The 26433-nt window shown below is 36.5% G+C and overlaps 1 protein-coding gene across 2 annotated transcripts in view; it reads left to right on the top strand.

Annotated features, from left to right (window-relative positions):
- Window positions 1–3348: 3348 nt before the first annotated feature.
- LOC124172720 (histone-lysine N-methyltransferase PRDM9-like) overlaps window positions 3349–26433 on the top strand; it is a 34719-nt gene continuing 11634 nt past the window's right edge. For both annotated transcript variants that reach the window (XM_046552188.1, XM_046552189.1), the window contains exons 1-8: window positions 3349–3433; window positions 4263–4395; window positions 4621–4663; window positions 4763–4842; window positions 5005–5108; window positions 5367–5465; window positions 5890–5966; window positions 18752–18952. In XM_046552188.1, the coding sequence (XP_046408144.1) occupies window positions 4631–4663; window positions 4763–4842; window positions 5005–5108; window positions 5367–5465; window positions 5890–5966; window positions 18752–18952 (594 nt within the window). In that variant the 5' untranslated portion in view covers window positions 3349–3433; window positions 4263–4395; window positions 4621–4630. The remainder of the gene's footprint in view (window positions 3434–4262; window positions 4396–4620; window positions 4664–4762; window positions 4843–5004; window positions 5109–5366; window positions 5466–5889; window positions 5967–18751; window positions 18953–26433) is intronic.

Genomic DNA, 26433 nt, shown 5'->3' on the forward strand with positions numbered 1-26433 from the left:
CCTCAAGGTCACCTCACCGGGCGGGAGGGGGAACCAGAAATACGACGTACGGAGATATTTCCCGGCATTCATACTTGAGCGTCGCGTTTTCGCGCGCTTGAAAATTTTCACTTTTCATTTAATCGCGAAAAATAGATGTTGTCATTTAAAAATCTAAAAGCGTGAAACTCGTACTCCAGGAGTAATAATCTTTCGATTAAGGCAATAAAAAAATAATAGGAAACCACCCTATTAAAATGATACTTCATTTATAACTACGTGCTGTATCAACGGAGCAATTTAAACTGATACACAACGTGCTGTATCTACGGAATCACAGAAAAAGACCTTTCTAGAACAATTAAGCGAGGATTTTTAAACTTTAGTCGAGTAGATTCTTTTCCTGTTTCGCGGTTATCAGTTTTTCGTGAATGTACACATCGCGAGTGTTCTCAGACGTTACGTGGTTGTACGTATTTCACGGTTTTAGATTTTTAAATGATAACATGTATTTTTCGCGATTAAATGAAAAGTGAAATTTTTCGTGGAAACGCGACGGCTAAGTATGGATGCTGGGAGAAGCCCGTGTGATGTTATCCTGTATCCGGCTGCCGCTGTGTTAGGCCACCTTGGTGCGAGGCCATGAGCACTGCTATGATGCAGGTTGCTAGCAGGTAGCAGAGTACCCTGCTATCAGGTAGCGCTTGGCTTAAATAAGGATTCTTTATATCCTATAAAACGAAGGAGACTTTCTGACCATAAGCAATATTGGTAAGTGATTATTAAGAGATGTTTCCCTGAGCTCTGTGCCTCATGCATGTATTGGTTCACTCAGAAGATGTTAAACTCCTGACTACTCGTATAGCATCTAGGTCCCTGTGATGTCACGACCTAGAGAGGCATTGCATTTGCGCCAATCCGGCCTTTTTCAAATGAGGTTAAAATTGACCATTGCCATTCATATTAACTGGGATTTCTAAAACAAAATAATATGTATATTATAAATACACTAATGGTGGGTAACGAATCGCAATCAATGCATTTCGTTTTCTTTGATGAAGACAACTACCCTATTATCTACCGTTTGCCCCTCGAGAATAAAATGTCTTTATCAATGGAAAATGATTTATTCTGTGGAATTTTTCGCACTAAGGTGCACTTGAGGGAGACTTCCTAAAAGTAAAGAGATCACTATCCCCACTGTATTAAATATATAATTCACTGGGGATTTCAAATTCCGATTCAATCGCTTGGTTCATGCAGTTGTCGGTCACTTCTCACTCACCTCCAAGAAATGAGAATTTTTATACAGGTTTATTTCATCACTTTGGTGTGACTAAGATTATGTAACTTTGAAACCCCATAAGGCAAATTCAATATTTTTGGTTTGGGCCCACATTGTGAGGTCATAAGGTCAAAATTGTAAAATTTTGCTTAAACTCAACAAAACTTGGGACCTTTCCCTATAATTGTTCATTCAGATTATGATTCATTTCTGTCTCTTCGCTCAAGTCATCACCTTCAATTTATTCAATCACTTCTGTTGTTCGAAATCGGATTCCTATTTAAAAACACCACATTGGCTGGGTTGATGTGTCCTTCCGCTTCGGTACGTGCATTTCAGCTTCACTCGACGCCACCATTTCTTTTATTTTTTTCCTCCAGTTCTTTCTTCCTGATTTTCAATTTTACTGCAAATCTCGCTCTGGCCCCATTACTTTTTGGGATTATTTGCGGTACTTTAATTTATCGAACAAGCTCTGGATCGTATTTGGAAGCCATAAATTCACAACCAACGGTCATATACCCTTACGGAAAGATTCGCAATCCATGTTAAACATCGCGTCGTAAGTTCGACTAAGGCGGTACCAATCGTTCCCGCAGCGAATTTGGAGCTTATCTGCACACGGAACCACTTCTTTCGTATTTTTCGTTAAAATTTAATGCTGAAATATTATCCTAACCATCATCTTTATTTTCTTGTTCAGATCTTTTCAGGTTTTTATCAATTTCACATTTTTTTCAATTAGAGAGCATTATAGAATAATTTGAACGAAGCAAATTACAATCAATAAAAGGCGGAAAGCATGAACAATTCATTCAAATTTAACATGGATATAATAGAGGAATCGTAATTACATGTCAAAGATAAGTTAGTGATTCTGAACAAAGGATTACCAAAAACAAGGAAGCAATATGTATTCCCAAAGATTCAATCAAAGTAATGCAATCCAGTGATTGCTATACTGCAGCCAGATGTGTAACTATAGGAATATATGCTTTGGGCGCTTTACAGCTAAGATGGCCTGGGGCGGGAAAAAGTTTTGAAAAATTACATGCCTCAATACACACTTTACATCATTTTGTCGCTAAAAATTTTAATTTAAGCAGATACCTGGTCCCATATTAATTACCCATTCCACCATTTTTACAGCTTCTCTGGTGCCCAATTTGCGATTAAAGCTATTGAAGATCATTCCTCGTACCTATATAAACCAGATTTATTTAATTTGATTAAGATATCTACTATATTTAGGTGCTTCAATTTGTGATCATTTTTAAGTAACTTGATAATTAATAGGAATTAAAGGCAACAACATTTTAGATAAACGAAAGTTCTATGAACTTCTCCAACCAATTTTACATACAGTATAGTTTATGCAAATTACTGTTAAAAGGGGATAGTCCACAAGGACAAATAATTTACCCAAAACCTTTTTATCCTTTGCATATTTTTTCGCTGTATCAGAATGAGCGCAACAACACAACTAGCTTCCACGAGATCCATTGTAAACTGAGCTGAGAGGCAGCTTATACTTAATATCTAGAGCGCGGTAGCAAGCATCTCTTGTGTGAGTAAATTGTTCAGTTGCCGGTGATTAAAGTTGCCAGTACGCGGGGGCCCTAAGGCAAAACATTTCACTTTTGGTATCCATTTTCCCTGTCCAAATGCTACGATTGATAATCGTGAATTGTTATTACGAAAATTATGTAGAGTTTTGGAATATCCGTATTTTGGGTCGATAGCCATATCAGACCTTCATTTTTAATTTTGCACAGTTGGAGATTTATTTAATTTTAATGTGTCAGACGTTATACACGCACAATGAAAGAATTAAATCTGCGTGTAACAGATAATGCATTGAATAAAATGTATTTCCATAGTAGTAGAAAGCACAATTACCGTGTAAAACATCACGTACTTAGTTTGTCTATTTTGAACCGTTTAATCAGCTATTCAAGTAATGCGCGTCAATGAAATGACAAAACACTGTCGAGTAGCTCAAAGGAGGCGATTTGTAGCGCGTAACCAAGGCCCTTGTACCCCTTGTATATAAGGGCCATGGTAGCGCGTAACCTAGGAAACAGTTGGTTATTTCAAACAGAAGTTTCTAACAATTCAAATAGCTTATGCCGCCATTGCGTGACTTTCGCAGAAGTTGGTTAATTTTTGGTAAGTTGGAACAATTCAAGTATAAAAACATTTTTTTCTTAAAAGTTATAAATGAACGCCGAGGAGCCAATCATGAAAACTAAGTATCGCGGGATGAATGACTTGAGGGTATTGCTGAACCGTACCCCGCTTTGACGGTTTTCGTGAAATTTTAATTGTATCTACTGAGTGTCATATGTTATTAATAACGTGGAAGTATTTTAGTTACATTGGTCCCTATACTCTCTTCGTGCCATTTACCTTCTTTGTGTGAGTAAATGCGCATTCATTCACGGTGTAGAGTTGGCAAATCTCAGCGGAAGCAGGCCCTTTTCCGAGTTTATATTCCCGAACGAAATTTGAGAATAGTCGTCGTCGTAAAACGTATCTTTACGAAGTAGGAATCCCACTTTTTAATCACATACCTGCGAGTAATTCACGCTAATATTTTAAAGAATTTATTTTTTTTTAACTGATACCGTTGTTATCCACATCCACTCCCCGGGAAGTTTGACTTCCACCGAGCCAGTACTTCGTATTGTGTTTATTCTAAAGTTTCACTTTAAATATTATTGTGCTCTAATTCCATGTTAATATAATTAATTATCTTTTATGAATAGTTGGGAACCTCGTCAGTATCAGAGTCCAATCGTATTACATTATGATGGTATAGCAATGTGCCTTTATGTCAATATCATATTTAATGACTCTTATCGTCTGTTATAGAACATAATGATTAATACAGTATAAAATTTTGTAAATGCTATAGCTATAATAATAAAATTAAGTGAAACATTACCAAGACTCTTTAAATATCTTTATCAATGCATAAAATTTTTAAATCATGTAGTATTCACCACCTACCAGATGCTTGGCTATTCTTGCCTATCTCTGGGCATTATTGTGGAAAGCTGCATCAGAGGAGTGGTTGCTTCTTGTAACGTATCCCATTCTTTCAGTGTACGGAAAGTGCTTTTTATTTGGTAAGTACATGTGCATTAATCCAATCAAAATGATTTTGTTTGGTTCTCTTCACTCTTATTAAAATGATGCCTGTATTATTGATGCTAAAGTGTTCATTAATGTCATTGGTTATGTAATTGTGATGCAATTAATATTACAACACATTCTAAATGCATGAATGAAGTAACTTTTTCTATAGTGAAAATTAACTTATTTTTTTTAATCCTCAACTCTTTCTACTTCAGATTGATCACGATGAGCCGATCGAGAGGACGTAAATGCCAGAAAGTAATAATTTTGTAATTTATTATGCACTTGAGTGATTAGTTGCTGTTATGGTCTACTTTTTGTCTCACAAACTGATGATTTTGGCAATGATCTTTTCAGGTTGAGTTTGTTGAAACTGATGTAGAATATGTTGAGGAAACAGAGGAATTTTTGGGATTCACTACTGAGGATATTCAAAGGTATTTACGTGTTCTGTATTTCATTAATACAGTAACTATACCATGAGCAAATTTTCAGGTGAAGGAATTTTGAATTTGTGTGACAGTAACATTGAGAAATAATAATAATTATGAAGAAGTGTTATTTTCTAATGTAAAACTAAGGCATTGTTGATATTGCAGGAGCTCGAGAGTTGCAGTTGCATTACGAAGGATTGTCAATGCTGTGACCAAATTTGTTAGCTCAAAATTTGAACAGATATCGAAACTCCTCACCAAAAGAACCAGTATGTGTATAGTAAATATTTTTATATAGCATAAAAATTAGGGAAATGTATCTTGATGAAATGAAATAATGTGTTTTTATGCATGGAAAGTATTTTTAATTTCACAAGATTGGAAGGTTAGAATAGTTTGGATAAATTGAGCATTTCTCAGTTAGACTTGCCCATGCGTTTGTATTTGAATGAGTATAACAGGATAAAATTGTGCTTTTGGTAGTGTTTTTTACGCAGTGAATAATGTATTCTGTATTTCTGTAACAGAGAATGAGGATGCAAAGCCAGAAAGACGCTATCCGAAGCGAAGCTTGGCGCGTGTGAATTACAAAGAGGAAGAAGTGCCTGATGACGACGACTATATTTGTGAGTATTTATTTTTTCTTTTACATTTTTACCCATCATAAATTTAGTATATGAAATTGCCACGATGATGCAGTGTGTAGGAAGTCTCTTAATTATGTCCCTGTAAGTATGTTTCCAGTGTAGGCAGCCAACCATTTCTGTTGTGCACACAGCATTCCCAGCATTTTTGCCGATGGAATTTCTTTTCTTTCATTTATATATTTCTTATATACATTGATCTTATAAGATCTTCCATCAGCATACATGCTGATGAAAGCAACTTCAACTTTTTGGCTGGAATTCTACATTTTTATGAATCTGTATTGAAAATTGGCTCAATCATGAAATGGAAAATACGTAATTGCTATGGAAAAGTATGACATCAGGAATATAATAATTCTTTTTTATGCATCAGAATTAAAATATATTCTTCTCCATTCAACAGATTGCGATGACTGTCAGATGGAATGGGAAGGTGACTGTCCACATCACGGACCATTGACTATTGTTGAAGATGCTGAGGTAATGCCTAGTTTCTGCAACTTTTTTGAAAGTCTTAGTTAGCTAAACCTTATGTGCACTTGTTGTTCAATAGATGTATTCATAGATGAAGATTGTTGATAGCATTTTAATTTGTAAGCATTCTTTGAAGGGGATTTTAAGCGTTCATATTCTAGAGAAGACTCGTTGAACAATACATAGTATTCTGTGTTACTTTGTTGAAACTCTTACTTGACTTAACATTATGTGAAGTCATACGATTGATAAAGATTGTTAACAGCATTTTGATTTGTAAGCATTCTTTAAAGGGGATTTTAAGCGTTCATATTCTAGAGAAGACTCGTTGAACAATGCATAGTATTCTGTGTTACTTTGTTGAAACTCTTACTTGACTTAACATTATGTGAAGTCAAACGATTGATAAAGATTGTGTACAGCATTTTGATTTGTAAGCATTTTATGAGTATGGCACATACAGATTCCATATGTGGAGTAAACACCTTGAGTTGTCAGCAGCATGATTGGCTTTTTAAAAGTACTTTTTGACTACCTGTGGTTTATACAAGGGATGGTCAGAACCTTGGATCCTAATATCTATGGATAATGCCCTTCACCGGATACTTTGTATAAAAATTTGCTGAAGGCTTTGGATCTTGATCTGAAATTTTAATTGATGCTTCAGCAAATTCAGCGTCCTATAAGAGGGAATGAGAAGAGTTCCTATCCTCTCTTTGCATTCCCCATCTCTCTGCGATGCTTGTCCTACTCACGAACCATTTTGTTTAAAATCTCGCTAGAGGTTATTAAATAGAATTACAACTGCGGAAAATTTTAAGGCAAAGTACCTACTATTGGCAATTGTGACTCTTCTCAAGAGATAGAACAACCAATAGGGGAATCTCAGTGACGTTTGATAATAACCACGTCAAAAGTAATTACGTACGTGGCATATGTCAAAAAACTACCTCAGCCCTCCATTAGCACGTGCCTCTGATTTTTTTTACTTTCCTAGACCACACAGGCCATAAATCATTATCCTCAAAGTAAAATATCAAGTTATACAAGAACAATGGAAATGTGTTTCAGCCCAACCCAATCTCGTACACTGACCTTTTTTTCCTACCTGCTTCAATTCTCCTTTTCTGGAAGAAAAATGCTAGGTGAGTGTCTTACTTGGGCTAAAGCTATCTCAATAACTTTCGGCAATTGTATACCATGCATGAGATTCTAAAAAGAATGTGACCAAACACGACGCATTTCTGAGGGTTTACGTTCTTTAAGCTCTAATTGATTGACTCAAAGTTTTTTAGTTACAACAGGACTATCCCAATAATCAAAATTGTGCTGAAAGACGATAGTCAGTATGTGATGAGAAAGTGATAAATTTCGAGGAATAACTTTGTGAGGAAAAGTAGTGTACAATCAATCAGTTTATCCGTAGATTGATACCAAATTTAATTGCCATCCCAAGCGGAAGTTTTGATCCTGAGGGTCTAAAATTTGTTTTAAAATATAACGTGAAAGCCTATAAAAATGATTTTTAATTATTTAAAATATTAAAATGTGTATAAAAATCAAAATAGCATTCCTTTGATTGTGTTTACAGTCGGATTCAAAAGCATTGCAATGATTGAGGTGGCACCACGTATGCTGTAGTTTGGAAATTTAGTCTCGGTATATTCTATTGTTCCATTGGGAGGGAAATTTTGAACGACATTCCCATCTTCCACAGTATTTTCATTAGAACATCATTAAAGGGAAATGAATATGGGATACGTGCAATGTTTAATACCACAGAAGTTGTACAGCTCGTGATAGATAATAAATCCACCTCCTAAGCGTAAATATATTCTCTCCCGTAAATAGGGTGGTTTCCTTTATCAAAGAAAACAAAAGGCATTGATTGCGATTCGTTACCCACCATTATAGTGTATTCATAATATACAAATTATTTGGTTTTAGAAATCCCAGTTTAGACGAATGTTAATGGTCAATTTTAACCGCATTTGAAAAAGGCCAGATTGGCGCCCATGCGAAGCCACTCCACGTGACGTCACGGGGACCTTGTTTCTATACGAGTAGCCAGGAGTTACATAATCTGAGATTACCGATGAATGCATGAGGCACAGAGCTCAGGGAAACATGTCTTAATAATCACCTATTAAAACTGGCTTAGGTCGGAAAGTTTTCCTCGTTTGATAAGGTATTAATTATACTTATTTAAGCCAAGCGCTACCATCTAGCATGGTACTCTGCTACCTGCTAGCATCCTGCGTCGTATCAGCACTCAGAGCCTCGCCCCAAGGTCACCTCACTTGCGGCAGCAGTAACCAGAACGACGTCACATGGGAGTTTTCCCGGCAATCATACTTACCTGTCGCGTTTTCGCGCGCTTGAAAATTTTCACTTTTCATTTAATCGTGAAAAATAGATATCGTCATTTAATCGTCTTAATGCGTGAAATATGTATTCCAGGAGTAATAATCTTTCGATTTAGGCAATAAAAAAATAAAAGGAAACCACTCTATTGGACGATCCGTTGAAGTATATTTTCTTAACACTGAATTTTTTCTGTGAGGGATAGCTAATATAACACATACATAAAATATCCACTGTAATATCACAGTAAATAATGCCACTGGATGTTCATATTCACTTTGATTTAGTAACATTGGATGACAAGTTTGTTCCCTTACATGCCTTGTTTGTGAGTGAGTTGGCCTAGTGGTAATTGAGAGGATAATGATTACCATCTGAATTTGGTGATTCGAAGCTCTTCGGAGAAATTTTTTTTTCAGATGCATAGTATTGCAGTAGCATATTTTTATTATTCACGTTAACGCATAGTTATTTAATTAAACACTGCTTTTGATGTAAAATTTTGGATGGCGAAAATTAGTTTTTTTGTTTTCTGCAGATATCATTATTCATTATTGCAGAAATCTCAATGCACAAATTATGTGGAAATATTTCACTCAGGTATTCTTTTCATCAAGTCCTTTTCCGTATAAGCCGAATGCTCTATTGTCTTCAATAATATTAAGACACTCACGAGACCCTTTTTACTGATGGAACCGAGTCGGTGAAAACTTGGAAGGTTGGCACATGAACAAACCTGCATCCTTTACCTTCACAGCATCAAGAGCTGACTAGGGTGGACGAGGACACAACTGAGCTACCAAATCTGGAGTCAAACTCCAGGAGCAAATGAGATGCGTATCATGAGATATATGGTGAGTCCAAATATGAATCTAAACATAGCAAAAACCTCGCCAAGGAACCCGAAAGAAAACACTCCAACGGCTGCATGGCTCATTTCTGTGGGGATGTGAGTTTCCTCATTGCATTCCATCCGCTCCTCTTAATTTCGATTGGGCATTCAATCTTGTAGTTTGACTCCAGGTTCGGTAGCTCAGTTTCGTCCGCGTCCGTCCTCGTTGGCTCTTGGTGCCGTGAAGGCAAAGGATGCAGGTTGCTTCATGTGCCAACCTTCCAAGTTTTCAACGACCCAGCCCATGAAATTGAGTGTGTGTAGTTAGTGTCTACATGTTATTGAAAATGACAGAACATCCGGGTAATATGGAAATGGATTTGATGGAGAAGAATACCTGACTGAAATATTTTCCATAAAACAAAAAATGACTATCTGCCATTCAAAACTTTATAATGACGGTAGTGGTTAGTATGCATTAAAGTGGATGAGAAAAATATGTTACTGCCATGCTATCTATCTGAAAAAAAAATATTACAGAGAGATTTAAACCAATCAAGTCATAATTCTAATATGGTATGTCTTCTGCTTTACCGCTAGGCCAACTCACTCACTCATTCCAACGGTGTTTCATCACGAGCTTTGCTAAAGCATGCAAGGGAATGGACTAGTCTTCTAGTGCCACTAAATCAAACTGAATTTTGACATCCAGTGGCATTTTTACTGTGATATTGCAGTGGATATTTTATAAATATTTGTTATGTTTGTTATGTCTCATCGTTAAGCTTCAGCATTAATTATAAGAAAATATACATCGAGGGATCAGATAATTTTTGAGAGAAAGAATGTTGACGTTCAGAGGTGAATATTTTATATAGCAAGAGCTGCACAATATGTATAACCACTACACATATCCCGCATACATCTCCCTTTAATGATGCTCTGATAAAAATATTGCGGGAGATGGGAATAATGTTTAATATTCCCTCCTACAAGTACAATAGAAAATACCGAAAGTCAGATGCCAAACTGTGGCGAAAGTGGAATTAATAACATCAATGACGCTTCTTCATTGGTTGCAATACTTTTGGATCTGACTGTACCTAGAAGAAACTTGAATATGTAATTACTTCCTCCTATGGGAGGCAATTAATTAAAAATGCATTTGGATCTGAAAATATCCGAAGATCTGACACCTGGGGCCTTATTCACGAAGGCCTCGATATTGTCGAATCCTCGAAAATGTCGAGGCGGCGACGTTCAAGCCTCGACGTTTCCGTAAGTTGCAATTCACGAAGCTTATTGTCGCCGTTTCGAGGCCGCGCCAGACGGAAAAAAATCGAGGCGACGTAGGCCTCGACAATTATTCCGAGTCTTGTTGATCCTCGATTTACAAGGAGTGCAACTGCAGCTGGCATCTTTAGAAGTTCATAGTTCAATATTTGACGTACGTACGACGGTGATCACGGTCTTATTTCATATATTTAAGAAGGCAAAATAGGTATAATGATACGTATAGTTGTATAATTTTATAATATGATTATTCCAAAAACCGAAGTTTCATACGGTTGTTTTGTGAGCTATCACCTGTGAACTAGCCTTTCAGTTATTTTCTATGAAGAATCGTGATTAAATATTCGCCACCACGAGTCACAATAGAACTATATTTTTATAGCGGATTTCACAGCCCCTAAATTTTTGGAGATAGGCAATACTCATGAATTCCCGAGAACTGATTTTGGGTTGTGTTCGCTCGTGTTGAATTTGTGATTATTATTAGGGGTCGTGTTCTTCATTCTGTTGTATGTTAGCTCTGTTTTCTGCTGTCGGTGGTCGATGTAGCTATGCTGGAAAAGAGGAAAATCTCTGTAGTACAATTCTCTCCACTCAATTGCTTATTACTAGCGAGCTACTCAATTGAGGCTTATTTTTTTTTACCAATAAGCTTGCTCGCCAACATCGGAGCAACTTTTCGATGTAAATGAATGTGTTTGTATTTAACAGTGCGTGGTTATTCTCTTCGAACTTCATCATTTATAGAGTACCGAGTACGTTATGTACGTATATATGGGTAGTATGATATTACAATTTTACATATTGTGTTCATAATATTCGTTCATGATATTGTGCATAGCCTTTCAATTCATTGGCTTCATTGGTACTATCTTGTGATACCGTGTGGACTATAAATTATTGTTTTCATTGTGTATCAATTTCCTGATGTTGCATTTTTTTATGACCGTGTACCATATCATAAATCCTATAGTGTTAATTATGTTTCACTGATACTTTCCTAAGCTATTAAGTGACGATCATTGTGAGATATATTTGCGTCACTCGTAGGCATTGCTAAGGCTTTATATAAATTTCTCTGGAGTGTAATTGATAAGAATACCCTTGCATACTCAGAGGTTTTCACTAAGGATTAAGATTTGCAAGATTTGAGAGGAAGTACCACTCTTTTGAATGATGAAACAGAAATCATTGTACAGTATGAATGTTTGCACAGGTTTTTAATTAATATTTTATTTGATAAGAATGTAATCAATGCACTCGGTGCATATAACATGTAAATATGAGCTCAGTTTTGAATGATATATGATCTGAATTATCATTAGAATCAGAACTTAGATTTAGTACGGGGAAAAACAAAGATATTGAAGCGGGATAGGCTGCAGGATACATAAATAGGCAAGTAAGAATATTGTTCGGGTGACATCATGTAATATAAGTGATGGTTTTATTTATTTTTTAATGCTTAGCTGATAAATTGATACTCAATTATGAATAATAAGTTTTTATTCTAAATGATTAGTGTTCTAGCATGACATGCATATTGCTAATTTTTTCATGCTCCTATCTATTGCAAACTTATGAGAAGGCTGAAAGTAATGATGATGTATTTAAAGTTGATTAAGCATTTATAACCACCCTTCATGAACTTCTGTAGCAAATAATGGGTGATGATATCGCCCTAATTTGGCTACGGAAGGGAAGAAATTTAAGGAATAGAGGGGGATATGTACCTTTTGAAATGCCTGATGAAGCTTTGATGGGGATGTATATACTATCAAAGAAATTTTAAGCGTCTTTTTAATTTCTGAAGCAACTACATTTTTTAATTTAAGCAAATCAATTTTCTTTATGAAGTAGGTACTTTGCACTCTCCACTTTCATGGCCAAGGGTCATATCAAAAGTCAGCTGGCAGTGACAGTAATTTAGGTTTGAGCCAAAGTTCAATAAGATGCTTTATGGATGCGTTGACTGAAGCTATTAACTCCTTTAATATGGTTGCCAATTGGTTACCTTTCCTAGCTAGGGAGAGCAGAGAAAAGAAGGGAGGTGTGTCAAGAGTTAGTTCAAATACTTTGTTGATCTTGTAAAAATTATTTAATGAGCAAATTTACCAGGATCGTTGTGCCAGTGTAAAGTCATATGAGATACATGTTTTCAAAGTTTAAGGAGATAGAAAATACTGTTAAAGCATGTTTTTGTAATTTATGTGGAGTAGATTAATGTAGTCTCACAAAATTTGCCTGTAACAATTCATACTTTGAAAATTATGTTAGTTCCTTCATCTAGATTTGAAAAAAGATATAACACCATGATAAATTTTGTGTACCACAATTATTTTACAGGAATTACAGAGAATCTAGGTTCCCTGGAGTAGTTGGCTTTGTTGATGGAACTCATGTTTCTATAAGGGCTCCTTCTACCAACACATATATGTAAATAGAAGGGAAGGGTATGCCCATTCAATAAATAACACGATTGAAAACATTTAGTTAATCTTTGTATGCCCAGATCATTATGTACTGGATTAATTCATTATATAGATAATTTTTTCACCAACTTGAATAAAATTAGTGTTCACCTTTCTATAAATATGTGATAGTGACCTTATGATACTAAACTGTGTCTCAAGATTCTCTTGAAGCTCTCATGATTCGTATGTCTGGGGCCATAGTGAAGCTCACGATGAAATGAGAAGGGTATTGGAGAGCGGTGTTAGGTCAGAACATGTAATTGAGTAAGTCTTGATAATAAATTATTATTTCAACCAATTCTTACATAAAAATAATAGAATGATATAGTTCTAACAGCACTCTGGACAGACAACTATTACATTTCTGCTTTCAGTACAGCCTTTTGTAAAGGTTAAAGTTAATTTTGCATCACAAACACAAAGCTCGATCCACTGTTGAGAGGTGAATTGGAGCAATTCAAAATTGCTTTAGATGTCTTTTAAAACACCATCTTTTGCACTATAGCTCTACTCTAAGGCTGATAGAATAATAACAGCATGCTGCATACTACATAACATGTGTGTGAGAGGAGGGGTACCTCTCCCTCAGCATATACAGGGACATGATAAACCCCTCCCTGCTCCAAACCCCCCTATTATCCAAGAAAGAGAGTTAATTCATGAGGCACAAACGGGTGAAAAGGAATAATATTACGGATTGATAGTTAGACCATACTTAATAATATTTACAAGGGATATTAATTGACTGTTCATGCATTGCAATTACATCATTTTCTTTTGGAAAATAGACGCATATAAGAAAATTACAATAAAATTTATTTCGTGAAATCATGAGCCTGATGTCTCTATAGCCATTAAAATATACCATTATGTGATAATGAAAACTTACCAAAGGTTTAAAAAAAAAGGCTTTTGAGAAATGCATGCGATTTACAGGTTAGGTCCACATATTTACCTAATGTAGTCATAAAACTAATAGAATAGTCATAGCAGGGTAAGGTGTTATCATTATTATTAGATCATTAAGAGACTATCTTTTTGCATAAATTGGGATTGGTATTGTCAACAACACAACATTTGCATATAGAATATTTTATTGAAGCAAATGATATACATACAAATGAATTCATTTTTGCCCTCCTCTGGCTACGTATGTGACAAAAAATCAATAATTTAACCTTTTATGATTAAAAGATGAATGTAAATTTCAATGTTATGATATGAATTTATAATGATATTATTTAAACAATCTTCTACACTCATTTATCTTATTTCCACATGCAGGTAAATTAATTATTTATAGTTCACTCAGTTAATCTCATCAATTAAAGTTGAAAACTCTGAGGGTCCCTCAGAAGAACAACATACTTCTTTACTCGCCAAAGCTAGGAGCAATTTGTGATGAAGAATCATATTTTATGCCTAATTACTACTTTATCTGGGCTTGACTATCTGTGTTTGTAGAGAAGTACTTGTCCCAGCACAAGCGAAGAAAGATGGTCCCTTCCCACCTGCCCACTAGGGGTGGAAGTATGGTGGGCTAGGGGTATCATATACAACCTCCCACACCAAGGCCTCAGTTAAATATTTCACTGTCCTCAGAATCTCTCTTCCCTGTTGATGATTTTATTGATATTCTGCATTCAACCCTGCTCCCAGCATAATCTTTTACCTAGGAATGCTTTAAAATATTGATTTTAATGAGAACAAAATTTGCTGGAGGAATTTCATTTCATTTTTCATGAAGTTGGATGCATTACATTTAATATTGAATTAAAATCGCACACTTTTCACTGGCATCCTATACCATGTGGCAGGTCATCATAATATGTACTGATATTTCTTTCATAGTGTCTGCCAAACTAGTTACAGCTGTAACCTTTGCCTTGCTCTGCTATGCCCTTTCTTTTGATGTCATACCCATTATAATTGGAAAACCATCTGCAAAAATAATAGCCATGTTCTATAATAATCTGAAGTTTTTCATGTAATTATTACCCCCAGTGCCTTAAAAAAATGTTATAACGTCATGTATTATCTAATATCTCAATCATAGATTGTTCTTGGATTATGCCTTGATACAAAAATACATAATAATATTAACTAATGATTGTTCATGAGTTGTAAGGCAACATGACAATAATTCTATTGCAATAGCAGCCAAGTAATTAGAGATATTTTTGTCCCCTATTTACCTATTATATCTGTAATTAATATTTCCTACAATGTGTAGATAGCTGCTTCCTTTCTCTGGCCCTTATATGGCACTTGGAGGATTTGGGTAAGGAAGGGCTGCAGGGGAATGATTCTCTTCTGCTGGGAACGTTTTTAAGGTTGAAGCCAATGGTTATATTTCAATGTGCTTGGTAATTGTATTTGCAACTGCTAATACGTATATGGCTTTGGATAAATTCAAAATTTACAGGGATTTGGAATAGAAGTAGGTGGGATTCAGTTGAAACCACAAATATTTTAAAGGAGTTAATTGGAACTGCCACTGGGTGCTCCCATATGAGGCATCTCCCTCTGCTTATTCTAGATGTGCCTTTAGGAGACTCATACTCTTGTCACTCGACTCTCACCGAGTAAAATGTAAAAGTGCGCATCAATTAATGTGCATTTAATTCATGTTTAGCTAATTTTAGTTCTAATGAACTAGTTTGTAACTATTATATGATATCGCTACGTCTTATTCTGTATAATATATTGGTAATTAGGTCCACATATTTACCTAAAACCTTGTTGAAGAACTTATTCTATTACTTTGCATTTGAGGAAAATCGTTGATGCTTACAATATACAAAGTTACGGTAAAGTTCGCAAAGATTATCAAGCATTGGGGTGAGAAAGTTGAATAACACGCATCATTTTCTTATATAAGAAAAAATGTACGTCAACACTAGTTTATAATAACTACCCCAATTATTATGTTTGAAACAATCAACCATTCATCCAAAATCTATGAAAATGTGTTTCAATTGGTTTCCCTAATCATTGAATATCAGCGGAAAAACATTCAGACTTACTTCTCTTTTCGGAATCCAATTGAAGTTCGAGCGAGAAGTCTTGGGAAAAAGAAGAGCATCGAATATCAATCCCTCGATAATCCATGACGTCACAAGCGTGAATTTAGCCCACCTTTTAAATTCATCGAGTCCTCGATTTTCGCTTCGTGAATAGCACGGAACGCGATTTCCTGATCCTCGACATTGTCGCCTCGACGGCTTATCATTGTCGAGGCGACATTTCCGATTTGTTCCTGAATAAGGCCCCTGAATTAAAGTAAGTAAGTAGCACCTGACGTGCTTCAGTTGTAATGTGCTGTACTAGCAGGACTGATGCAGTACTGCATCAGCTCTGTATGTTTACTGGGCACCTGCCCATCACTCGTGCCACAAATAACCTCGGCTGTTGGTTGCCTTCTCTAAATATATCATATCTTAGCCACTATTTTGGGTCATTTATCATAGGTATTCATCTTCTTGGAAAAGGAAAATTTTAAATTCCGTAAGGGGGAAACTTCAAAATTAGATGAGTCACTTTGGGCCAGTTTTATGATGTCTGGTTAAAATTTTGGGGAGCATGAAAACTGGAGTTAACACATCCTTGTTTTGGAGATAATGATTTTAACGAAACATTATTTTGAACTACTTTTACTTAATGTAACTTACTAACATTCTCCAGCTAAGGTTTTGGCTGTACCATGTTCTGGTTAAGGCTAACCGTACCTTATAAAACTGGCCCAAAATGTCTGAAACATTTCTCAGAGTATCACTGTTTTGAGCAGTTAACTTTCCCTCCAACAGTCACAATAGTTTTTTCTCCTTGAGGTTCTTCCAATGGAGTTAATTCATTGGTGCCGAATGCTATATTATATTTCCATGGGACCTGAAGGGGCACAAGCCCTCTAAAAAATTCGTTATGGGTGTGAGGAAAAAATGTTTCAGGCTTGTCGATTTTCCCCGACGTGTCCAGATACCGAGATTCGAGTTATCAGGGTTCTAATGTTGATCATATGACTCTTCTAAAATGCTTAAAAAACTTAAAATCACTACCTATAATATTTCCTGGGGGAAGATCCCCTAGTTGGGCCCCCCCAATATTTTTTGTAAGTCTACATCCCTGAGTTTATTCCAGAATGATTATTCTGCTATCAAAAAAATAGTTTCCTAAGTCAGCCATTCACCTTTTGTGTGCAAAATTTGAGCAATCTTAACCTTTACCCTACTATACACCTATATTTCTGTGTAAGATTTTCCTGGCCAGGAGTACGAAAGCCGTATATATACATTTTATAGCTCTCCCCCTTTTATGACGGTCTTGGGTTTGTGTCGTCTTTGTCTCAGGACCCAACCCTAAGGGGTTTAGGATTTACCCTCGGAATCCGGGAGCAGGTACCCGGACCCCTCGTCTTTTATAACCCCTCTTAGCGGTAAGGGACAGCGGTCGAACAATTGTTTATCCAGTCAGTTTTCGAAATAAATATTGAATTATTTGTCTTTAGAGCAGCATTTACAATTTTTAAACGAAATTCTACGATAAATTCTGTTAGTATTGACCTTAGAACTTCCTTTAAAATTTGACAATTCTCAGAAAAAAATGAGGAATTCAATTCAAAGTCTTCAATTTACGTGCAAGGAACAATTATCAATTTGCTAAAAGCAAATAAGCAGTACATAAGTTGACCGCAAACCAATCCGCAGGTATGGTCGTAAACCCGGAAAGGAGGGAGCACAACTACTCTTGGAGTCCGAGATAATGCGGAGTCCCAGCGGGGAGGGGTCGAAAAAGGTTCAGCGAGACCCTTCTAAACCAATGTCCTCCAAAAATGCTCCGTACCACGAGAAAGAAGAGTCTCTTGGGGCTCAGTACAGCAGTCATGCGAAAACGAAACCTCCGCCGTCTCGAAAAGGTTAAAAAGCTGTGATTCTCTTGAGATGACTTCTTCTTGGTTTTCCAACCGAGTAAGATCTTCTGCTGTTGATGATTAAATTTTAATATTTAAATTCTTCCCCTCCATTGGGATCTCAGTGGCTCATTTTATCATCCATTCCAATATCTTTCTACTCTACAGATCAATTTCATTTTGTCAAAACAGATACAGTGGTTTTTTGTTAGGCTGTGCTAGGTGATAAATGATTTTTCAGAATAGCCTAGCCTAATATGTGTTGTTCTTACACTGTAGTTATGATAGTTCAGCCAGTCTTTCTAAGTAATCTTCACCGTATTTGCCATATTTCAATATACCATATTTCTCCAAGTATTGTCCACCACTGAATATGTTCCCCCCCTAATTTTGTGGCTTAAGTTGTGGGAAAATTAAAAAAAAATGCGAGGGAAGCCTTATGTAGGCAATTTTTCTGTGGATAACAACTGAAGATTTTAAAGTCAATGTTAACTCTTATGTTTGTGTAAGTTGTAACATAAAGCATCACCATAAGTAAATATCTGAAGATTATTTTGATGAATCTCTCCATGCTGCTTTCCCATTAGCTAACCTAATTATATTTACCTGAATAGTGTGTCCTATGTTAGTCATTTGGTGCCTTCACATTCTTTTCAAAATAAAATGATGGTCTTCCTCAGGCCATCCTATCTCTTGATGTGACTGAAGTTGTTCCATCTTTTCCTTATTGGTTTTCATAAGATTGATCCCCTCTCACACTCTTCTTGAAACCTCCTCATTATGCAATCCATGTTTCCATTTCATCTTTATCATTTTTCTTTTTCATCAAATTTCTGTTACTCCTAAACTTGACTTCTCCTCATTCTTTGAACTCTGATAAAAGTATTTCTCGGGTAACTCAAGTTATTTTCTTCATCTCTAGGTTGCCAGTGGTTCAGGAGTGAAGCCTGATCCCAAGTATGCCATAAAGACAGTTCCGAGCTCCCTCCATATTGCAGCTTCCCAAATTACGGTAGCTGGTCTGGGGGTTTGGAGCAAGGAGAAGCTACCACAGGGCCTGCGCTTTGGACCGTATGGAGGCATCAAAGTTTCTCAGCCATGCAGGCGAGGTTACTGCTGGGAGGTACAGCGCTGCCATTGCTATCTCTATAAAGTCATCTTTAATACTCAACATATCTTAGATATTGATGAAAACATGTGTTCACACTTTGACGCTTAAATAAAATGTAAACATAAGTGGATTCACACAACCTCTTGTGATTCATGATTGAGTATTTTTGATCTGCTTTGGAAGGTCAATAACCTTGAACACTTTGAAGTTATTGTTGAATCAAGATTTTTTCGGTTTTAAATTGTTGCTAGTCAGTGAGCAATTTAACACATGTTACAATTTCCATTATAATTAGGGTAATGAATGAGCAATAACGGCTTAGAGTCTTGAAAAATCTCTCCTTTTTGAATTTCTGCTCTTCAACAAGAATTTTGTCATGAAACTTTAGCATGAATTGATTGAATCTACCAGGTAGTGCTTCATCATTGGCATTTGTGGGTAAATGCTGTGCCACTCCCTTGGCTCATAAGCCAGGTGATCTGTGTTTATATAATGCTTCACTCTTTATCTTCCAATCCCAGGACCAGACACACTTTGATGTAATGGTGATTAGTCATATTTTCTTTCACTTGTTGAATATAACTTCAACAACTGGTGCAGTGATGTCGCACTTCAGTAAAACACAGACAAACGAAACATAAGTGTTTATTGATTATTCCCCTATTGCATGGCTGACACTGGGTTTAATATTTTACACCCATCACTTTTTGAGTTCCATTCATGTGCACTGATCTCACTTCTGGGAATCCGTGGATTGCCGATCAATCGATATCACTGGACGGCATGAAAATCGGCCCTGACACCATTCCTGTTGATTCTCATGTAAAACGACCTCCTAAATCCGAATATGAACTCCGTTTTTCCCCATCACCCACCATTTTCGGGTGAGCTCCCCCCTCCAATTATTATGACTTATTGGTCATTTGGAGGAATTAAAAGGATTATTTTATCATTTAAAATATTTCTAGGGGTTTTGAGGGGTGAAAAATTCTATAAAATTAATATTTACGGTAAAGAGGTAGTTTTCGGAGGAATTTTCACGTCTTTTTAAAAACTTCCAGCTTCCATTTCACATCATCCTCCCCCGAATGATGAAAATATACGACAACAAGAAGTAGCAGTAACAATAAAAATATTTTGTTGCATAGCATAGCAACAATAATTAAAATATTTTGCAATAGCTCGGAAGATTCACTTTACGACACTGGCTCTCGCAGTGCCTCTCCCGCTCTGTCATGGACATCAATTCTCCTGCTTTCACAGCCAAAAAAAGGAAAAGTAATACTTTCTAATTCCATGAAAAATATAAGATTGAGGTTTTTAATTTGTCATTGGATTAAAAAATATTCTCTCTCCTTAATCATGGAGTTCCACAAAGTATCAGCCTCTCAAATCAATAGGGAACTTGCATATATTTCAGATATAATCAATAGCCCCAAAATTATATAAAAATATATGTTTGCATACCTCGGTGAAAGTTTTTTTATTATTTTATGACGTGGTTTGCGATATTTAATGCATCAAAGTTCACGAGCATTTTCAAATGCGAGTGAGAATCGAAAACGCCCGATGATTGGCTGGTAGAAAAGTGACGTCATAGTTCAGTACAAGGAGGCACGGCGGCACGGCCATAGTATAGGTTGCATACTTGAATACATGCGACGGCGTGGTTATGATTCATTTATTGAAGTGCAGACTTATCGGAGTTGTTCATTGTGACTTCAGGGCTATAATTTGATCTATTTCTCCTCCATTGAAAGCGATATATTGCCTAAAGATGAAGGAATATGGTTATTCCTAGGCTGATCCTAGCAAGCTTCCTGTTACTGATTCCATCATGATAACAGGGTATTTTAGTGAAACTGTAGACTTTGTCGGCTCGGAAAGTCGATGCCGAGAAATGGAAAGGTAGCTCATGTGCATCTGAAATGTTTTATAGTTCATAACAAAGTGAGACTTGCATGTAATATTGGCGAAAGCGTATACTCATGTGAAATGTGTATTCTTTTGGCAGTCCGGTAGAGAGCCTTATCATCATCATCATCATCATTGGTCAACAATCCTAGGATTGGTTTGACGCAGCTCTCCACTCTATTCTCCTTTCAGCTAATCTTTTCACACCTACGTATTTCTTCTCTTTCACATCTCTCTTCACTTGTTCCATATATTTTGTTCGAGGTCTTCCTTTTCCATTCTTACCTTCCACTTGTCCTTCGACGATTGTCTTCATCAGGCCATCATGTCTCAGGATGTGGCCTATAAGGTTGTTCCGTCTTCTTATTAAGGTTTTCATGAGGCTTCTCTTCTCTCCTACTCTTCTTATGACTTCTTTGTTACTAACTCTCGGAAGAGAGTCTTATGGTGAACTTATTTCCACCTCGAAGCTGTCAATGATACTTTCAACTTAAAAATACCTTGCCTGGACGGCGACAGGAAGCTCTGAGGAAGCAAGACTATCAATGTTTCAATTTAGTAGCGATAATATAGACAAACTTCCAACACAATCTACCATCTTGTGACTAAAAACCCCGAAGCCACTTCCTATTCTGCAGAAAGAATCGGTCAATCGCACTTCGATCAATATAATAAACACAACGTCTCCAGGTGTTAATAAGTTACTTTTGAAATGAAATACTTCCTAAATTAGCATTAAAATGTGCATGTTTTCCAAACAGAGTCTTTAATACATTTTGTGAGCTTTTCTCACGATATATCTGAAACCTACTCTAAAGGCGAGCTCATCGTCATTGCGATCGGTTGTCACTTAAACATTCCGTGTCGGAAATCCTAGAGGGATGACCTTCGACGATGACCGTGATCACCTGCACTCTCACTATCACTGGAACCCATGGTGAAAATATCATCCCAATCCAATTTCTGTTTGGTTTTAACTGGGGAAAGAGCAATATAGAACTGCACATTCTTTGGGCAACTTTGGGTTTGACTTTCCCTCAAACACCCCTTTTCCCCTGAGGTGCACATCAGTCGTATCTTTATACGATGGCCTGACAACCTTTAAATGGATCCTTGGTTTATCCTGACAACCAACTAAATGGAAATTGCTGATCCACACATCTTCCTCTATCCCCACAGTTTCCAAATCAAGGGCCGCGGAACATTCCTCTTGTGACTCAACTTTTTCTGTAAAGGAAGCAACGGCGTAGAATAAAATCAAAGAATGCTGCGATTCATTTTTTGTGACCACCTCTTTTTCCATCTACAACTTCCTTCATCTTTCGAGGTAAACTATGGGACAAGATAATGTTTAAATATTTTCATTAATTTATAACAAAATATAAGTTCTAAAAATACCCAAAAGCCATTTTATCAATCCGCACCGATGAGTGTAAATTAATGTGGAAGATGAATGCTGTAGACATAGTAGTTTACCCTAGGTTGAGTTGCAAAGTTCATGAAGTTTACAAAACGGCTAATTTTTCGGTGCGCGGAGTCATTTATTGCACTGGCCGTGCCTACATTTTTCAATTTTTTTAAATAAAATAAATCAGAATTTACGATAAAATTTCCTTTAAAAATGACGTATAGTTCATTATTATAGCATGCAGTGAAGCCAGGATATAAATTTGCAAAGTACAGCGGCACATCATTTTGACGCTGACAGTAGAAGAAAACGCTGTCTTCTTGGCTGGCACTCGAATGCATGAGGATCAACGTTGCTCTATATTTTCATATTTCCTCCCTTGATTTTAAACATCATGGAATTTTCTATGTCCTTCCGTAACTGAAATTGAACAAGTGCCATAAATAATTCGAGTCCATCGTACCCATGGAGAAACAAGTATCTCGACTTTTGTTGAGAAGTTGAGTTTTTATTCTACGGCGGCCGAATTATAGAAAAACCTCAGTTTCAAGTTATTCAGTCGATGAAATATGGAAATATTATTTATATTAAAGTTATCTTCGCTCACATAGCACACGGGTTTTTTCATTCCGTTTATTATACTCTTATTTGTCCGTAATGCTCATCCCGACAGACGGCATGCATCGAGGCTTTTCTTCTAATTTCCTCGGTGGGAATGCAGACAAAATTTTTTCTGGGGTGTTATTGCACAGAGGAACAATGCACCACTTGTATTTGTTCCTTATTTCAGCCATGTTCTCCTTCAAATGCAACGTGGCTCTTCCAAACCTGCAGTTACTGGGCTTGGATCTTGGACTCCTACTGAACTATGACGTCACGGCCTAAGATTAGTGGGGGCGGTATTTTTTAGCCCGCGAAACTCGGGAGACTTTTTGGAGTCATTTTCTAGTGTATAAACTGAATTTTAAGCAGAAAAAAGTATATTGCGGTACTAAGTGTTTACTGTAGTACATCAGCATACTGTTTATAAAAAGTATGCAATTTCCCTATTATGTATATTGTAGTTGTCGTCATCTTCCCTCGGTATACCTCTAGCGATCCCAGAGTCAACTCTTTTGGTGTCCTGTTGGTCAATGGGAATGAGTTACCTTCTGTCCTATCTACATACTCTGCCGATATGAAGGATAAGTATGGAAATATCATCCGAATCCTTGAAAATATTAATTATCGTGATTATAATTGGTAAGTTTGCGCTGATCTGAACGTTGTTGCTCTACTCATGGGACTGCAATCAGGCTTCACAAAATACCGCTGCTTCCTTTGTGAATACAGCAGCTGCACCTGAGAAAAACATTACATCTTACGGAACTGGCCTCTGCGCGAAAGCTTCACTCATGGTCATAAAAATTTCTCTCATGTTTCCCTGGTTCCGACGGAAAATATTCACTTGCCACCATTGCACATCAAACTACGACATATGAAATATTTTGTGAAAACAATCGGCGAGATGGGAGCTGAATATGTATCAATTTTTAACTTAAAGTCCTCGTCATAATGAGTCTAAAACAAAGGAAGAAATTCGTGGTCCCCCAGATTGGGAAACTTTTCCAAGATTCAACGTTTATGAAACACCTGAATCACAAAGAAAATCGAGCTTGTCTTGGATTCTAAAACGTGTGTTGGAACTTTTTGGGTGACAAAGAAGTGATGATTATTTCACCCATGTCGAGGAATTTCTGTCCACGTATTAGGCCATGGGGTGTAACATATGTATCACTAAAATGCATTTGTTACTATCACACCAAGATCTTTTCATATAATATTTTGGAGCAGTTTCAGTTTAACATTGGGGACAGTTCCATGAAGTTAACCCCAAATTTGAGAGGAGATTTTCAGATAAGTTGACTGCGAGCAATTTGGTGTGTATATTAGGCCTGCTGCTGGTTTTTGCATGAGAAACTTCTACCTCAGTGTATAAAGGGAAATCGAATACCAAATTACTTATGTTATTCATCGTTCTTCACAATAGTTATTTTTCTCTTTCTTGATGTGCGGGTGTTATTGGGAGCGCCAGCATGGTAGCGTACCTTCTGAACTGTTGACACGCATTTTCATTATTTTTTCTATGCTGTGTTCTTAAATATTTTTATTATTGTCTATATGAGCTGTTGATATATTGTTCCATTATTCTGGGATATTTCGGGTAGGGAAAGAGGAAATGGGAGCTGAAATGTGAAGAAAATAAGTGAATTGTGAAGTGAAAAACCATTAATTATCATGTTTTAGAACTTTTCACCTCTCAAAAACCTAGTAAGAAATATAAATGTTAATGTAATCCTTTTCATTCCTCCAAATTTATGCAATAGTGATGAAAATAAGAGGGGGGCTTCCCCTGGAAAATGGTGGGTGATGGAGGAAAACGGATGTCATATTCGGATTCAGGAGGTCATTTTACATATTAATCAGTAGTAATGGTATCAGGGCTCGAGAAAAAATTATTTTTTGCCATCCAGTGTATTCTACTGTTCGATACACTAATTAATACAGTAGATCATGATGGCCCATCAAATTCCCTCACATCACTCCTTACCAGCACACAAAAAAATATGTAGATAGCCCATGGGTCCTATCAGTATTTATGTAGGTATGTATTTCCAGTGAAGAAGGCGTGACACCATGCAGGTGAAAATACTTTGATGTTTATACATTTTCTAAAAATCTATTAATGAGTTGACACTAAATTTTATTTTTTAAAAAGTAAAGTTGATGTACGGAGAGGACTAAATAAAATTTTAGACCAATTCTGTGATAGACTACGTATTTGAGAAATTATTACTATCAATATTTTAACTAGAGATGGGTCGAATAGCAGTTTTTTCAAACTTGAATATCGAATTAGAGTATTAAATCATTGCTCGAATATTCGAATACCTCGAATACTAGAATTGCGCAAAGCATATTAAACGTACGTTTCTTCTTCTATTTCCCTTGATGAAAATATGTAAATAAAAAGGTATACAGCAGAACCATTACTAATGTTTCAATCCAAAGAAGGTATAATATCAATTGCCGTAAGTCATTGTTAGACACCTTTTGTGCTAATAGATGATTCATGCAGCGGTTGACCTCCAGAAATGGTGAACTTCGAAGCAGGTAGGCAGAAAAAGGTCAGTGGGGGAGAAAGAGGGAAGTGTGAAACACAATTCTATTATTCTCCTATTTTCTTTTGAAGCTGTTGAATTATGGTCTTTGTAATAGGAACCCTGCGTGAGCTGTGGCCTTTTGTTTGATTTCGAAGAGGAGGAAAGCGTCAGAGGAGGGGCCGAGGGCTGATGGATGAAGGGGGTTGCGGATTTTGGGAATTGTGCTACGTAGTTACTATCCCACAGCACTGAGGTTCTTCTGGTGGGGGAAACCGGGAATTTTCGGGTTTTTTTCATCCGATCATTTTCGGTTCCCCACGTCCCTTTTTACCGCTCTAATCCGCAAATTTGATGATGTTCGTCATCTTGCCTAAAACGGTGGTGTATGCACTAAAAGAGTAAAGTTCTCCACATTTTCCCGAGTCAACTACCAACGACATGCGTGCGACATTGTATGGTGCGAAATTCAAAGTATTGGAGGTATTTAGATAGTAACTTTAGCATAATCATTCGAGATCTCGAATATCAAAACTTTCTAGATTTAGAGGTATTTTTCGAGGAGATATTAGCCATATTTCTCTGAGGCTTTAGGTAGTGAAATTTATAGAATTTTAGGTATTTGGTTTTAAGGTATGATTTTGGTGACAGAAATGCAAATAATTAAAACATTTTTAAATATTCAATTTTTATTATTTTCCACGCAGTCCTTAAAATTTTAGGATATTTCCTTAGAGGTGGATGTATACCCGCACAGAAATTTTCATCAAAGCCCGCAACCCTAACAGAAAAGTGTTTGTTGAATTATGAACATATTGTGTACAGCATCAAACAGAAATAAGTATATATATTAGCAGTTATTTTTGCCTCTCCTCAATGGTGGTGGTAATCCAGCCACAAATGCTCTACTATTGTTGAATAATCTCTGGGGCACAATGTTAACACCATTGCTTTGGGATCTTTGATGAAGGCAGTCACACAAACTAAGCAGTCACGTAAGTTAAAAATCGGTATTCCATAGTTTATCCTTG

The sequence above is a fragment of the Ischnura elegans genome (genome assembly GCF_921293095.1).
Source record: "Ischnura elegans chromosome 13 unlocalized genomic scaffold, ioIscEleg1.1 SUPER_13_unloc_2, whole genome shotgun sequence".
In the NCBI taxonomy this organism is placed as follows: Eukaryota; Metazoa; Arthropoda; class Insecta; order Odonata; family Coenagrionidae; genus Ischnura; species Ischnura elegans.